Consider the following 16,330-nt stretch of genomic DNA (forward strand, 5'->3'; position numbering starts at 1 on the left):
ATATAGGAAAGGTCTCTAGAGGTCATAATGTCAGAAAATGGGCAACACTGTCACAATCCCACAGAATGTTAGAACAAATCAAACCTATCCCTAAAAAAGAGGATCATACACTTTTTTTTAACTGCTGAACTCATTAAAAAGAAATAAAACAAAGCGATTTCATCAGATTATATTATGAAACAAAAAGAGAAATAAAGGGCAAGGACTATTTGTCCTTCAAGCTAGGAGGGGGTGGAGGGAAGCTAGAAAAGAGAATCCTAAAAAGGTTAGTGAAAATTCCAATTTCAAGTATATTTTGAGGTTAACAATTAAATAGCATAGTCTTTTTATCATTTCTGGAAAACCACTAATGAAGTAAATTAATCTATCAATAGGGTGATTATATTTATCTCTTAAATTAAATAGTAATGAAACACAAACCAAGTCTATGACATTCCGAAATGGCAAAAGTTTGGGCCAAACATATATACTGCAAGAGCAGACAAAACCTGACTCTTAAAATTCACAGACAAGAGCCTTGTCACTCTATATGTATATCGAGTCAAAGACTAAAATTCAAATTGGTTTCTTGTTCTGTACCTGTGTTACATGCACATTTTTCCCCTAAAAAAACACATAATTGAGAAGACAAAATAGTTACATAGAGATGATTCAAAATGAAGAACACATATCAAGGTATATCAATGATCTGTGATTTCGTTGGTGTAGAAATTCTCACCACCAACACAGACTGCAACCCACTCAATAGATAAATCTTGGAGAGTTGCCTGAGACTCAGAGACATTAAGTGACTTGCCCATGGTCACACTGCTAGTAAACATCAGAAGCAGGATACATGCCCAGGTATTCTTGACTCTGAGCCCAGCAGTCTACCCACAATGCAACACTACCTCCTAATATACAACAAGAGAGTACTTAAAAGAAAGCATGAAAAACGGTCAGCACTAATTCGGTTTCTATAGATATTTGGCATACCTCATAATGGCTTTCTTCATTCTCTTGAATGTGGAAACCCGCAGAGCTGGGACATTTCTGAGGAGTGACAGGAATACTGTCACCTTTGCTGTGTGTATTACACTGTAAGAGATTACCAAATAATGGTGACAAACTACTCCACTTTTAGAGTGTCTACTGAGAGAAATGACTATTTGTTATGATCCTATTAAAGGAATTCTACTTGAGCTAATGAGGGTATATAAGACAGATACATGCATTAACAATCTTATAACACTGGCTTTAGAAAATGCCAAAAAAGTTTCTTGTATTAAATAATACCCTTGGGGACACAAAATTATATTCATCATTTGATATGGAAAGTAAGGAAACTAAAAAAAGTTATTTCATAGTCTTTTTCTTTTACGTTAGCTTTGAATATTGAGTTTAAAGTTTTACTTAATATAAGTTAAATAATGTCAAATCTATACATTAAAATGGATACAATTAAAAATATCAAGTTCAAAATCTCAGAATATTAACATTTAAATACTTTCCTACACTGGATGCTTAGACATTATTTTAAAAGCCTACACAAGTCATTTAACTTCAAAAATGTAATTAAAACAATATATGAATATATGAAAACAATATAAGAATTTAATTCTTGTCTGATTATTTTCCATTTAAAATATTTCCCTTCATATTCCATTAGCATGCACTTATTGTGATAATAGAACATAAGCTTCTGAAGGCCAGGGCTCTTTCATTTTGGCTTTATATCCCCAATACCTAACAAATAGCAAATACCAAAACACTTCCTAAATGACTGCCCCCAAAGGCTAACATGGAAATAAAAAACAAACTTAAACAGCCCAACCCTCATTTATTAATAAGATAGGTTTATGCTTATTTCAATAACATACTATATTCAATACAACTTGGTACATTCTAACAACTTTGTTTATCTGAAGGTATAGGCGTATCCCAGCCAATACCACTGCTTGTTTCCAGGAAAAAAATCTTTTAGGGAGAGAGATATTTCAAAGGAAAGTTATCCCATAGACACAATATTAAAAATTGCCAGTGAGTGAAAGGATGTTACAATGGGATTTGGAAACTTTGTGGTGGGGTTTGATTTAAATATATTTATGCAGTACAAAACAATTTTTTTTATGCACAGCATATGTGGGGTATGCCTATACTTCAATGCCTAGATATAGTACTTGTAGACATGAATATACGTTTCAAAAAATTCAACTGTACATAATACCTGTACAATTTACATCCCTTTGAAAGAGAACAGAATGACCCTCACCAGCATTTTTCTCAGTTTTATGCCCCATTCATTTGTCTATTTAGTCTAGTGTCTACACTTTTACATTCACTTACCTAATGAAAAACATAATTAGCAAGTGTATCAATCATATACACACATATACATACACGTGTCTGTATATGTTTATATATGCATATACAAACAAATCTACTGTATTCTACAGAATAATTAAAGCATCATGCCTAATGCATTTTTTTGAAAATGCAAGTGAAACCATTTAAGTCTTCTTTGAGTGGTCAAAAAACAAGAAATGGCAGAGCTCATTATGAGAGCAATATTGATGCACACAAACAGCCCCGGGATTGTATCATATGAATATCAGTTGAAGGGATTAGGAGTATCTAATCTTGAAAAGAGAGGACTCAGAGTTCATAGTAGTCATCTCCAAATATCTGAAGGGATGACATATGGACAAGTGATTACATTTATTTGGCTTAATTTTGCAGAACTAGAGCAATGAAAGGAAGCTTTACATGTACAAATGCTGACAAAATATAAGAGGTTACTTCCTAGAAAATAGAACTATCCAAGTGAAATGGACTGCTTAAGGAAGCAATGGTTTCCCTCAGTTTTTAAACAAAGTCTGCAAGACAACCCATCACCAACACTGTATAGGAGATTCTCATTCAAGTATAGACAGATGAGACTGATGGTCTCTTAGATCTTCAGCTCCACTTCTATGATGCTTGAAAATATTTTATTTTCATAGTACTTTGTTTGAAATAACTTTTTTGTGCATTGTAGGTATCATAAAAGCCATGATCTTCCTACCCAAATGATTGATAATCTAAATACTTCATCACCCAATAGAAAGCCTTCTCTTCCAAGAAGCCTCCCTGGCAGCCCTAGGTATAAATATTTAATTTAATTTAATATTTTAATTAATTTAAATTAATTAAATTAAAATTTAATAAAATAAATTTAACCATTTCTTATTTTCCCTTTGGCCTACAGACACATTCACCCTATTTTCATTTGTACTTAGTCATTTTCTTTTTGAAAGCATCAAGTCTGTTTTTATGTGTGTGCATTACATCTCATCAATTACAAATGAAGCTGTAAAGGCAAAAACTCTATCATATTTTCTATCTCCTCACATCAACTGATAGAACAATCAGCAGAAAGCAAGTATTCAAAAGAAAGTGATTGACTTTTAGTTTTGTTCTTTCTTAATCAGGTCTCACATTATACAAAATTCCTACATGATTCCTGCCTCCACTATATCCAATCTCTGATCCAACTTTACCCTACCAAGTTTTAAATTTCCAGAGACACTGCTTTAGGATATCTCTAAAAATATTACATTTACAGATGAAAAATTATCAAACTTGTCACTCCCTCCCCCATACCCAAATCCTATAGGTTAAATCTTCAAGTCTGTATCATAGCATTTGAGGTTTTTCATAATTGCACCCTAGTTGATCTCTCTGATCATCTGATTTTTCATTATTCAATTCCATGAGCTCTCTGTTTTAGCCACACTATTCTATTTAAAGTTCCTTTAACATGCCTTTTAACTTTTCACCTCTACACACTGCTTATACAGTAATGGCCCTTTGCTTGAAATATCTACTTTCACCTTCATCCAGCTAACGTGCAGTCAATCAAGGCTAACCCAAAATCCCATTTGCTTCACCAATACAAGTCCAAAGGCACCTCCTTCTCCTCTAAACACTAAGTGTATATTCCCTTTATCTGGCATTCTTCACATACTACTTTCTGTTTTTAATTAACTGGCAGATGCTGCATTACCTTCTCAGGGAGGCTGTAAAGTGCTTAGGGGAGAGAGTCAGAGTCTTAAGTGTACTGTATCCTCATCATACATAGCTCACTGACTTGCATATAGTCAACATTTAATAATTATTTGTTTGGCATAGCTCTACTTCAGATTTTTAAATTCTGGAAAACTAAATATGCCTTCTTAAATAATATTTATATAATTTTATTTATTATATATTTAAATACATATATATTGAGTGACATACATCTAAATTAATATCTTAATATCATCCTAGATAAAAACATACCTGTTGATTGGAATAATTAGTCAAGTGAACAAATGGAAGGGGAAAATGTTTGCTATGGCAGTCAAAATAGACTGATTATCTTTCCTATTATTACCCAGCCGTAGCCCATTACTCTCTTTGCTAGTACTGTCCCATATACCTGGAATGGATAATCCTATCTTTTGCTATCAGAGTGGGCCTTTCTTTCAAAGTCAAATTCAAAATCCATCATCCCATGAAGCCTTCCTTGATCCATGCCTAATGAAAGCAATCCTTTAAGGTTTCTCAAGGTTCTTTTGATTAAACCTTTTTTCTTGTTTGTTGTTTCTTTGTTCCTTGTATTGTACCTATCTGCATATATGGTTTATTCCCCCCCTCATATTAAATTGTAAGTTCCTTGAGGGAAGAGTCTGTGTTTTATTTCATTTTTTTCTGTCTTCAGCATGACCCCTTGCATGTGTATGAAGCATATCATTAGATAAATACATTAACAAAAATAGGGCTAGTATTGCAGCAAAAATAAGGCATAATAAAACAAGATATTTATAAAGTGTTTTGCAAACCCTAAAGCACTATGTAAATTCCAGCTATGGCAATTGTCATAATATTTGTTATTAGAAGGATCATATCATCTAGGTAGGATCCTATCAGGACATAATTAATGAAGAAGAGAGGGGATGGAGTCAAGATGGAGGAGTAGAAGCAGGACCTTCCACCTTCCCCAATCCACATAAAAAGGGGACTCTGAACAAACTTTGGAGCTGCAGAACCCACAAAATGACACAGAGCAACTAACCTCCCACTGAGGATAGCCCTGCAGGTTGGCAGGAATCAGGCAGAACAGTGTGCTGGGAGCCAAGCCCAGCCCCACACCCAGGCTTTAGCCCCAGGGCAGGCTGGACCAGCTGCCAGCAGGAGGGACTCCAGATCAGCAGCAGCTGTGGTAATTTCCAGATTTATCAAAGCATAGATGCAAAGGACAAAGTGAGGGGTCAGTGCAGTCTGGACTTTGGGACCCAGTAAGTGGGAGTGCATGGCCTTTGCCCCCGGGGCGAGAAGCCTCTAAGACCTCGGCACAGCCAACCAGTGCCACGTGGAAGCTTCAGCTCTTGGCCTGCAGAGTGTAGGGGGACCAAACACCAGTCTGAGGGGTAACCACTCTTGCTTTAACCTGCTTTAAACTGGATTGAAGTCTAGGGTAGAGGTCCTGGGGTGTGTGTCCAGCTTGCCAGAGTGTGTGGAGACCTCAGAGAGGGCACCCATCTAATACCTCTGGCAGCTGAGAAAACCCCAGCATTTGGGATGAAAGCTCCCCTGTCTGGTGGCAGAGTCCTACTGTGGCAAAAAGCCCAGGGGTCAAGTGACTGAGGGGTGACATGACCAGGCAAAGGAAACAAAACAGACAGAAGATTCCAACATTAGACTCCTATTTTGGGGACAAAAAGGAGAGAAGCATGGAACAGGAGAAAGACAGTGAAGTCTGAACTCCTGCACCAAAAGCTTCAAAGGAAAATACTAGCTTGTTACAGGCCATAGTGGACCTTAAGATGCAGATAAGAAAAGTGGAGGAAAAATTGGGAAGAGAAATGAGAACAATGCAAGAAAATTACAAAATGAGAGTAAACAGGCTGACTGAGGAAAATATTACCTTAAAAAATAGACTAACTCAAATGGCAAAAGAGGCTCAAAAAAAGAGTGGTCAGGTGGCTCAGGGAGTAAGAGCACAGGCCCCAGTGTCGGGATGACCTGGGGGATCGAATCCGGGCTCAGATACTCAGCACCACACCCAGAAATAACTGGTTGTGTAACCTCGAGCAAGTTACTTAACCCCAATTGCTTAAAAAAAAAAAGAGGCTCAAAAAGGCAATGAGGAGAAGAATGCCTTAAAAAGCCGAATATGCTGGATGGAAAAAAGAATCTCAAAAGCTCAATGGGGAGAATCATTGCTTCAGAATTAGATTGGAGCAAATGGAAGCTAATGATTTTATGAGAAATAGAGGTGCTGTTAAACAGATCCAAACAAATGAAAGAATAGAAGGCAATGTGAAATTTCTCATTGGAAAAACCACTGACCTGGAAAATAGATCCAGGAGAGAGAATTTAAAAATTATTGGACTCCCTGAAAGCCATGATCAAAGTAAGAACCTAGAAATCATCCTCCAGGAAGTTCTCAAAGAAAACTGCCCTGATATTTTAGAACCAGAGGGCAAAATAGAGGTTGAAAGAATCCACCGGTCACCTGCTGAAAAAGATCCCAAAAAGAAAACTCCTAGGAATATTATAGACAGGTTCCAGAATTCCTAGATTAAGGAGAGAATATTACAAACATCCAGGAAGAAACTATTTGAATATTATGGAAACACAATCAGGATAACCCAGGATCTGGAAGCTTCTATACTGAGGGATTGAAAGGCTTGGAATATGATACTCTGGAGGTCAAAGGAGCTGGGATTAAAACCAAGAGTCACCTACCCAGCAAAACTGAGTATCATGTTTCAGGGGAAAATATGGTCATTCAGTGGAATAGAGGACTTTCAAAGCATTCTTGTTGAAAAAACCAGAGGTGAAAAGAAAATTTGACATTCAGATACAAGAAGCAAGAGAAGCATGAGAAGGTAAACAGGAAAAAGAAATCATAAGGAACTTATCAAAGTTGAACTATTAACATTCCTACATGGAAAAACAATAATTGTAACTTATGAAACTTTTCTCAGTAGTTGAAGGGAATAGAAATATATATATATATATATATATATATATATATATATATATATATGAGGGTATATATACATATGAATACATATGTGAATGTGTATATATGTTTACAGGTATACATAGATAGAGGGCACAGGACCAATTTAACAGGAAGGGATGATACTTAAAAGGTGAAATTAAGAGGTGAGAGAGGTATATAATGAGAGGAGATGGGGAGAGACAGAATGGGGTAAACTATCTCATATAGAAGAGGCAAGGGAAAATGGTTACAATGGAGGAGAAGAATAGGAAAGCAAAAGGGAATGGGTCATCCTTATTCCCATTGAATTTGGCTTGAGGAGGGAATGAAATACACACAAAATAGGTATCTCACCCTCCAGGAAATTAGGATGGGGATTAGAGGGGGGATGATGGAAGGGAGGGCAGGCTGGGGGGGAGGGAAGTTGGAAGCACCCACTTTTAAAAAGGGTCAGGATCAAAGCAGAGAATAGAACAAGTGAGAGGGAAATATAGACAGTCTTTTACAATATATCTACTATGTCATTGTTTTGCATTAGCCACACATGTACAACCTATACTGAACTGCTTATCTTCCCAGTAAGGATGGGTGACAAGGGAGGAAGGGAATGAAACTGGAATTCAAAGTTTTAAAATCAAATATTCAAATATATATATATATACACATATATATTATTATTAATATTTTACATGTAATTGGGAAATAAGATATACAGGCACTGGGGCATAGAGATGCACTAGAAACGTCGAAAGGGGTATGGGAGAAAATATGGGATGAGCAGATTGGAGGAGGGGATATCCTGTGGGACTGCTATTTTTGGGCGGTGGGTAGGGGAAAACAGGGAGAAAATTTGTAACTCAAAATCTGGCAGAAATGAATGATGTAAATCATAAGTTAATAAAGCATTTGGAAAAAAAATTTTTTAAATTAATGAAGGAAAATAAGAATTATAGGGAATGAATAGCAAAGAATAGATGGCCTGCAATCTGAGTCACTGAAGGGAATACCCATATTGATGAGAAAAGCAATCAGTTTAAGTATTATTGGCACCTCCTCAAGTCCTTGTACATAGTAAGCATATAAATGTTTATTAAATTTAATTGAATCAATTAATCAACACTTGATTGGTTAAAAAAAAACTAATGATATTCCTTTTCTGGTTCTCTCATAAGCTTTTTTTGAAGCATAATAGTGAGCAAGAAACTTCTACCAAGCACAGAGATCTTATAAGAGCAGAATCCATGAACATTTAAAGATATATATATATATATATATATATATATATATATATATATATATATATATGTATATATATATATATATATATAAATAACTCTACTGCAATATAACTGGTTTTCATGATAACCTTACACATTTCATGTTATGCATTTAAAATGTTATTCTGAAAAGTGGTCCATAGATTTCATTAACCAACCAAAGTATTCCATGATGAAAAAAATAGCATTAAGAACTCCTGCTATGGTGTTAAAAGAGCACTTGATAAATGCATATACTGAGTTGGATATGAAATGGTGAAAGTTATAAATGTGTATCTTTTTTAAGTGACACCTGCATGTTACAAGAACAAACCACCTACAGAAGGAATCTGGTCTAAGAGACATGTCACATAAGTACTTATGAATCTATTTATTGTATTCCATAGGGATCCCAAAATAGCAGAAGCAACAATACCTGGCATATAGTACCATAGAATTTTTAAACTATTTGATTCATTTGTTTGCTCGATTGGGACTGGATTGGTGATTTCACTGTTATAAGGAAATCCAGATCTTCCTGACTCCAAGTCCAGCTAGTAGCCACACCACACTGACTCTCAATGAAGGGTTACTTACTTTAAATAATATAGAATCATATATAAAAAGTAATCAAGTTAGCTTAAATGATGGAGAGTGTAATATAGTGGCTAGATGGTCTCCAGAAGCTTTTTCCAATTCTCCTTAATGTTAGGACAGCTGGTTATCTGAATTTATCTCATCTATATCTCATGTGCATGTAGTTTGCATGAGATTTTCCTCATTAGACTGTGAGCTTCTGGACTTCAAAGACTGTCTTTTGCCTTTCTTTGTATCTGGGATTGTGCTTAGTCAAGTACCTACCACATAGTAGGCACTTAATAAATATTAGTTGACTGACTGTCACAGGACTCAGAGCTTTGTTCTATTCATGAACATTTTAAAATTAATGATTTAAACCTTTCTGGACATCATTTACCTTCTTCCACTTGTAAAATGGCAGCACTAGAAGAAATGACTTCTGTAGTCCAATTCTAGGATCTCACAATTTTATGTTACTCTAAAATTATTCTTATCAAAAATGCAGATGACACAATTATGTATAAAGGAATCAAAGTTAATTGGACAGGCTGGAATATGAAGGAGAAATCAATGCAATGGAATTTAACAAGGATGCATGCAAGTTCCTGCCTTTAAACTATTTTTTAAAATAAATACAGGATGAAGGAGACCTACCTTAAAAGTAATTCATATGGAAAAAAAAATCTCACCATTTTAGGTTACTAGAAGTATAATGTGAGCATTATACATTGTTGCTAAACAAACTGAAATAATTTTTTAGCCCTATAAATGGAACTACAGTGGGGGAAAAAGGATAAGAGGGGATATGATAGAAGGGAGGGCAGATTGGGGGAGAGGGTAGGTAGAAATAAACACTTCTGAAAAGGGACAGGGTCAAAGGAGAAAATAGAATAAATGGAGGGCAGGATAGGATGGAGGGAAATATAATTAGTCTTTCACAATACAACTACTATGGAAATGTTTTGTGTAATTACACACATACAACCTATAGTGAATTGCTTGTCTTCCCAGTGGGGATCGTTGAGGACGGAAGAAGGGAAAGAATCTGGAAATAAAAATTTTAAAAACTAATGTTAAAAATTATTTTTTACATGCAACTGAGAAATAAGATATACAGGCAATGGGATACAGAAATCCATCTTGCCCTACAAGAGCGTAAGAGGGAATGGGGGAAGACATAAGAGAGAATAGACTGGGGGAAGGGGTATTTAGTATGCTTGCTATCTTGGGTTGGGGGGGTAGGGGAGAGATGGGAAGAAAATTTGTAACTCAAAATTTTGTGGAAGTGAATGTTGAAACTAAAAAATAAATAAACAAATTTATTTTAAAATAAATGTAACTACAGCAGCCAGATCACAAGAAATAACAATTTGGAATGTCTTCTTAAATTTTATGTACCATATTTTAAGGATACCAACATGCTACAGTTTAGTATTAAGAAGTGGTTGAGATGCTGAGGGTCCTAGAAAAATATCATATGAGAAATAACTGAAGGAATAGAAACTAATGATGCCTTAGAAATTATATTCATATAGAAGTAGTTGAAGGAATAGGAGCTAAGAATATACTAAAGGGAAACAGAGGCTTCTGATACTTTTAAAAAATACTTTGTTTTATCACTGAGCACTATCATTTAAATACACTTTATGGTGTAATTTATACAAATATGCCTGACATATATGTGTATATTTGTGCGTATACATATTATTTATATGTATGTTTCTGTAGATACATATATTTTCATATAGTATTTCAAATAGTTCTATTTTCTCTAATAAGTTTCCATTCCATGAGGAGTTAGAGACTGATTAAAGATGATGTATTAATAATGTCTCAAGGTTTTTTATACCACTACAAAATTCAATGCCAAATTTGATAAGAGCAAATATATAATGAAATATATTCAAGATGGGGTCTATAATTTGAGTTTAATATTAAAGGGCACTGCTTCCATAAATTACACTTGAGATTTCAAATATTACTCAGTAATAACAACCATATTACATGGAATTCACTGAAAGGCTGTTTATTTTCCCTGGTTCAGCCTATGTGATATTTTTCCTTACCAGAAATTGATAGTACTTATAAAGGATAGACAAAGACCATCAGCCTAGCCCAGCCTAGTTGCCTGGTACCATATATAGAACCCACATAGAAATTACTACTCAGAGGAGCTTTCAGAAGCAGGTATATTATCTCTCAAAGTTTAGGGATACATTTTCATGTGAATTGCAGCTAATGAAAATCCTCTGTAGTCATTATACCACAAGAGGGGGAAAAAGCAAGTGGTAAAAATTATTAACAAAAACATATTCAGCATCAATAACACATATTGTAGTTTTCTTTATTTAAAGAAAAATACTTGAGTATTGTTTTTCGCCATTTTTCCCAAGGCAGAAAGCAGAAGCAATGTACACCATTATTCTTTTCCTCCTCCTACCTTCCCACAAAATCGAGGTTATCTGCAAAAGATCAATAGAGCCATTATAAAATTTGTTTGCTATAATTAAGGAGGTAGGAGTCTTTTATTTTTGTTCACTAGGCCGTATTAAGAGACAAACAAGCTCCAGAGCTAATTGTGTATTCTCTCTACTACATGCATGTGAGTAGGTCTCATTTTTTTAAAGATTGCTTTTGTTAAAACTCCCACAGAATGAGCTATTCTTATCCATTTCAAAAAGCTAGGGATATCCATATCACCAAAATTTGCCAGATATTTAAATTTCCTTCTTCTAGAGCACTAATAAAAATGATAATATACACATATTACTAAGACAATCACTATTCCAAATATACAATGTTCAAAAATGTGTGTGTGCGCCCTCAAGGACACGAGTAAAGTTATATTCAATAAGATTCATTAATATAGATATCCAAAATAAGTTTTCTGAAAAAGGGTTTATTTAATTGAGAATTTCAAGAGAAAGCAAGAGAGACCTTTAGCGCGTTAGATGGAATTCCCTGTAGTGAACTGCCTGGAAAGAATTGACAAAGAGTCTCACAGGATGATCAGGCATGCTTGGTTTGCCATTTGCTCTGTTACAGAGAATACCCAAGTTGATGTGATCACAAACTCATATGAATATCTGAGTAAAACCATCATGTACTAATATGTCACTTTGAGTCTTGAAAACTACTTTTCTATAAGACAGGTTATCTAAGTATCATTATGTCTCTTTTACACATTAGGCAAGGGAAGATTGGAGTGCTGAAATGACTTGCCCAAAGTCACCCAGGCAATGAGTAGCAGAACAAAGACTACACATGACCCAGGTCCTCTGTCTCTAAGTCACTGGACTGCATTCCACTTTACACTAAATTGCAGGATACAAACTATGCTGTGATATACAGGTCTACCTTGGTTTGCAAAATAAATGTGTTCCCTCAAAATTATTTGTAAATTCAATCACATTTGTTTTGTGAAATGAAATATATCTTAATATGTTTCCATTTTAAAGCTATTGACTAGAATTATTCCTTCTAAAGAATCTAGCCTAAGCTATTTGATCTAAAATTCAACTAAACCCACACAAACCACATGTTTATTCTCATTCCATTTCACTATGAGCCACATAAACAATTAAAATAGAATAGGAAAAAAAAAACAAAACTTCCATGACTCCTGAGGTTATCCTAGCCTCAAAGAAACTATACAATGATAGAATTCTTAGATACATCATTAACAACACACTTTGGTCTCTTTTTTAAAAAGTTCACAAAATAGGCCCTTTCCTCTTCTCAAACTGTTCTCTTATACATTCTTGATCTGCCTTTTTCTCGCTGTGATTAGGAGTCAAGTTCCCATACCTGTGTCCTTCATATGCAACTTTTTCAAAAGATACAAGGGAATGAGTCAATTGAATACTTTTTCTTCCACTTAGTTAAATTCCTCAAATGAATTAGCACTTTCTCCATTTCCTCAGCACCCATTTTGTGTCCTTATTTTTATTTCCTTTTACAAACCTTGGGGTTGTTTTTTAAAACTCTTTTTGGAAAACAGTTTTATTTTCACTCACCCTTACTCTGCTACCTTTGACCTGATATCAGATAGGATGAAGATCAGTAAGGGGTTTTATTAATAATGTCGAGTCAAAATAAGAGTAGCAAAATCTTACATTTTTCTGTTTTACTTACCAAAGAAAATTATCTCTGCACTAGAAGGAATCTAGAGGGAAAAGGTTAATGGGTAGATCAAGCAAAAGATAATTAGGAAAATGGAAAAAAAAATAGCCATTGGAAATCTATCTGCCCTTGATGAGTTCAAGTCATCAGGCTGGATGATCTTTATCTTAGAGTACTAAAAAAAATGTTAGATACAACTATTGAGCTACTACTATCAGTAATCTCTGAAAGATTAGGAAAAAAGAGAGGTGTTACAGGACTAAAAAAGGGCAAATATTACAATTTTCAAAAAAGCCTCGGGGCTGCAGGGGGATGGGAAGAGAGGAATCCTGGGCTTTAAGCTCAGGGAGCTTGGTTTTAATTCCTGACCAAATTCTAGAGGATATTAAATATTAGCAAACACTTAAAAATTAAAACAAAGGACACAGTGATCCTAAAGAACTAGCATAGTTTCAAGCACCCACCATATTAGATTAATCTAATTTCTATTTTTGACAGCTTTCATAGGCTAGTGGATCAGGGAAACATTGCAGATATAATTTATCTAGATTTTCACAGAGCATATAACAAAATCCACTACATCACATTATCCTCCTTGGCTGAAATCAGTGGAGGGGAGAGAGAAGAGAAAGACATATCAAATTCTCTCCAGCATTTCTACATTATGCTTCTTTTTTGACTGCATTATCAATCAACATCAGGCCAGCCAGACTTAATAAAGCAGCCAATTAAAACCACATATGACTGTCTTAATAGTGACTGAACACCAAGTTAGTCATTGGTATTGGTAGAAGGTGGGAGAGGAAGTGAGCCCCCTCCCTTACATATTAATGTTTTCCAGAACTATTTATGTATGGGGCCTATTTAGCTTAAAAAATTCTATATGCAATGTTGTTATAAATTATAGGTAAGTAAAAATGTTGGCCTCCATCTTAGTCAACAAATTGACTTTGCATGGCTGTTCCTCATTCCAACTAGTTTCACCTCAAGTTCACTGGTTCTCAGCATGGGACATTACCTCAGAGGTGCAGAAATTCTCTCTACATCATCATAAACAAGCCTCTCCTTGAAGACCCCCAGTGGTAGGTAATAAGCTAAGTTAAAATAGTGTTGGATTTGAGCCAAAGACCCAAGTCCTAACTCCAATGTTCCTTTACTTGCCTCATGAATTTGGGAAAGTTATTTAACCTCTCTAAGGTTTCAGTTTCTTCATCCATAAAATGAGGAGTTTGAACCAAATTACTTCAAAGCTCCCTTCCAAATCTAAATCCATAATTTCATGAATGCCAAATTAGTCAATTTATTTAACTTTTGAATAACTCTATTTTGAATCATTTCCTTATATAAAACCCAAATCAGCTTTGTGAACTTCCACCTATTATTCATAGTTCTGCCCTTTGGGGTCTTTTAGGGAAAGTATAATTCCTCTTCCATGTGCCAACTCTTGAAACATTAGAAGAAAGTTGTCTTATTTATCCTAAGTTTTCTCTCTTTCCAACTAAATACACTTAATTTCTTTAAGTGATCTTTATTCCTCAGCTTGTCAACATCCTTCCTCAACTTTGATGTCTGGAATAAGACATGACAGATGGCTCTGAAGGAGATAGGGGAAGCCAGGCTAGCCGTTCTTTTGGCCCAAACCTTAGGGACTTCAGTTCCTATCTTGGTGCCCTATGGGTGCAATCTTCTCCCTTCCCACCCCATCTAGATTAACACTATCTGCCCAAACCTTATGCTATCCCTAAGGTAAAAATGCCTTATAGAGAGCCAGTTATTCTATATACCAATCATTTTAATTTCCATCTCCTCTAATTTCCCTAATATAAAACTCGGGTCTATTCCTACCTCCTCTATATACTCTATATTATACTCCTCTATATACTGTTTCCTCTACCAGACTTAAGACAAGGCTTTTACTCCACCTCTTCATAGAAGGTGGTACTGTGTCACATAAGAAACAATGTTTTAAAAATTCTTAATTAATGACAACTGTATAAAATGAGAGCTGTAGAATCAATGATTCAAGTTATTGCTAACAAAAATTCTTTCCAAAAAAAATATTTTTCATGATCAAATTAGTAGGTATGAAATGTGAGCCTTATTGATATAGACAAGGAAATGTTTTACAAATAAGGAAATTGAGATTTAGAGAAATTATAAGTGGCATTTCCTGGGTCATACAATTTATACACACAAGTCAGAGACTAAGATGACCTATTTTTCCCAACTCTAGGAGAACTTCAATTTTCTGACTCTAAATATTAAGTTGACATTATTGATGATGCTCAAATAACCATCACTAGGGAATGTTCTTGAAGTTGTCTTTGCATTGGTAGTGATGAGCCAGGACCCATTTTCCATTCATATTCTCTCTTTGTGCACTGACAACATGGCAGTGGAGGGAACAGGAGTTAAGGACACAAGCATTTATTAAGAACCTAGTATGTGTCAGTTACTGTGTAAGCATTTTATGAACACTATTTAAAAAATGGGCATAGTCTGCACATATGGCACAACCTGTATCCATGAATCAGAAAAGCTAAATGGTCCATATGGGATTTGGTAGAGGTAGAAGCTGATTTTATTCAGATGCCCAATATGGACATAGGGCATTATACTGATCAACTCATAGTCTTCCAATAAAATTCAATGAGATTAAATTAAATGGATGAAATGATTCATTTTTCTTTATTTCATATTTCTGTAAGTGAAACATTATAAGGCAGTTTCAGAGAATCAGAATTCATTCAGGGTAATTTTCTACCTTAGGGAATGCAAAATTATACCACTGTGTCCTCAGAGGTTAAAAAAAGTTGTTTTTTAAACAGGAAGGATTTAGTCAAATAGCTAAACACAGATCAGGGTAAATCCACAAATACTAAATTAAGCTTTTATGAATTTAATAGGCTGCACATACAGAAGAAACGAAAAACAGGGATGTGCAATCTAGACATTATGGTCAATTTCTTTTTTTTTAAAGAATTCCATTCCCTTTTCCCAATTTTTAAAAGTTCTATATCCTGAACAAAATGTACAATTTAATTGAAAACTCAGCTGCCAATTGAGTAACCAATAAATATTTTTTTATAAATTTGCCTTGGCTTAAATTATAATTCTGAGCATCCCATGCCCCCAAAATGTTTTAGTGGCTATAAAGGTCATGAAATTCTATACTGTCCATTTGGCATAAGAACTTCAGTTCAATTTCCTTCAGGCTTTTCAAAGGAGACCTTACAAGCACATGCCTTAAAAACCCTAAATCTATCCAGGAACAGACCTCTATAAAGAAATAAAGCTTTCAGATTTCGAAAGAGTTGACTTCACTCTTTTCACCAAGGTAAATGTTTGTCAGCACCATGTT

The 16,330-nt window shown here is 34.9% G+C and overlaps 1 protein-coding gene across 1 annotated transcript in view; it reads right to left on the reverse strand.

Moving 5' to 3' along the window:
• Nucleotides 1-900: 900 nt before the first annotated feature.
• The window catches only part of LOC138145143 (protocadherin-9), a 390,962-nt gene continuing 375,532 nt past the window's right edge, over nt 901-16,330 (reverse strand). Inside the window, exon 3 of the mRNA XM_069066770.1 lies at nt 901-1,077. Within this exon, the coding sequence (XP_068922871.1) occupies nt 916-1,077 (162 nt within the window). The 3' untranslated portion in view covers nt 901-915. The remainder of the gene's footprint in view (nt 1,078-16,330) is intronic.

Source organism: Petaurus breviceps, unplaced genomic scaffold, assembly GCF_028583685.1.
Source record: "Petaurus breviceps papuanus isolate PSGF00001 unplaced genomic scaffold, PetGlider_PUasm1.0 90730, whole genome shotgun sequence".
NCBI classification, from domain to species: domain Eukaryota; kingdom Metazoa; phylum Chordata; class Mammalia; order Diprotodontia; family Petauridae; genus Petaurus; species Petaurus breviceps.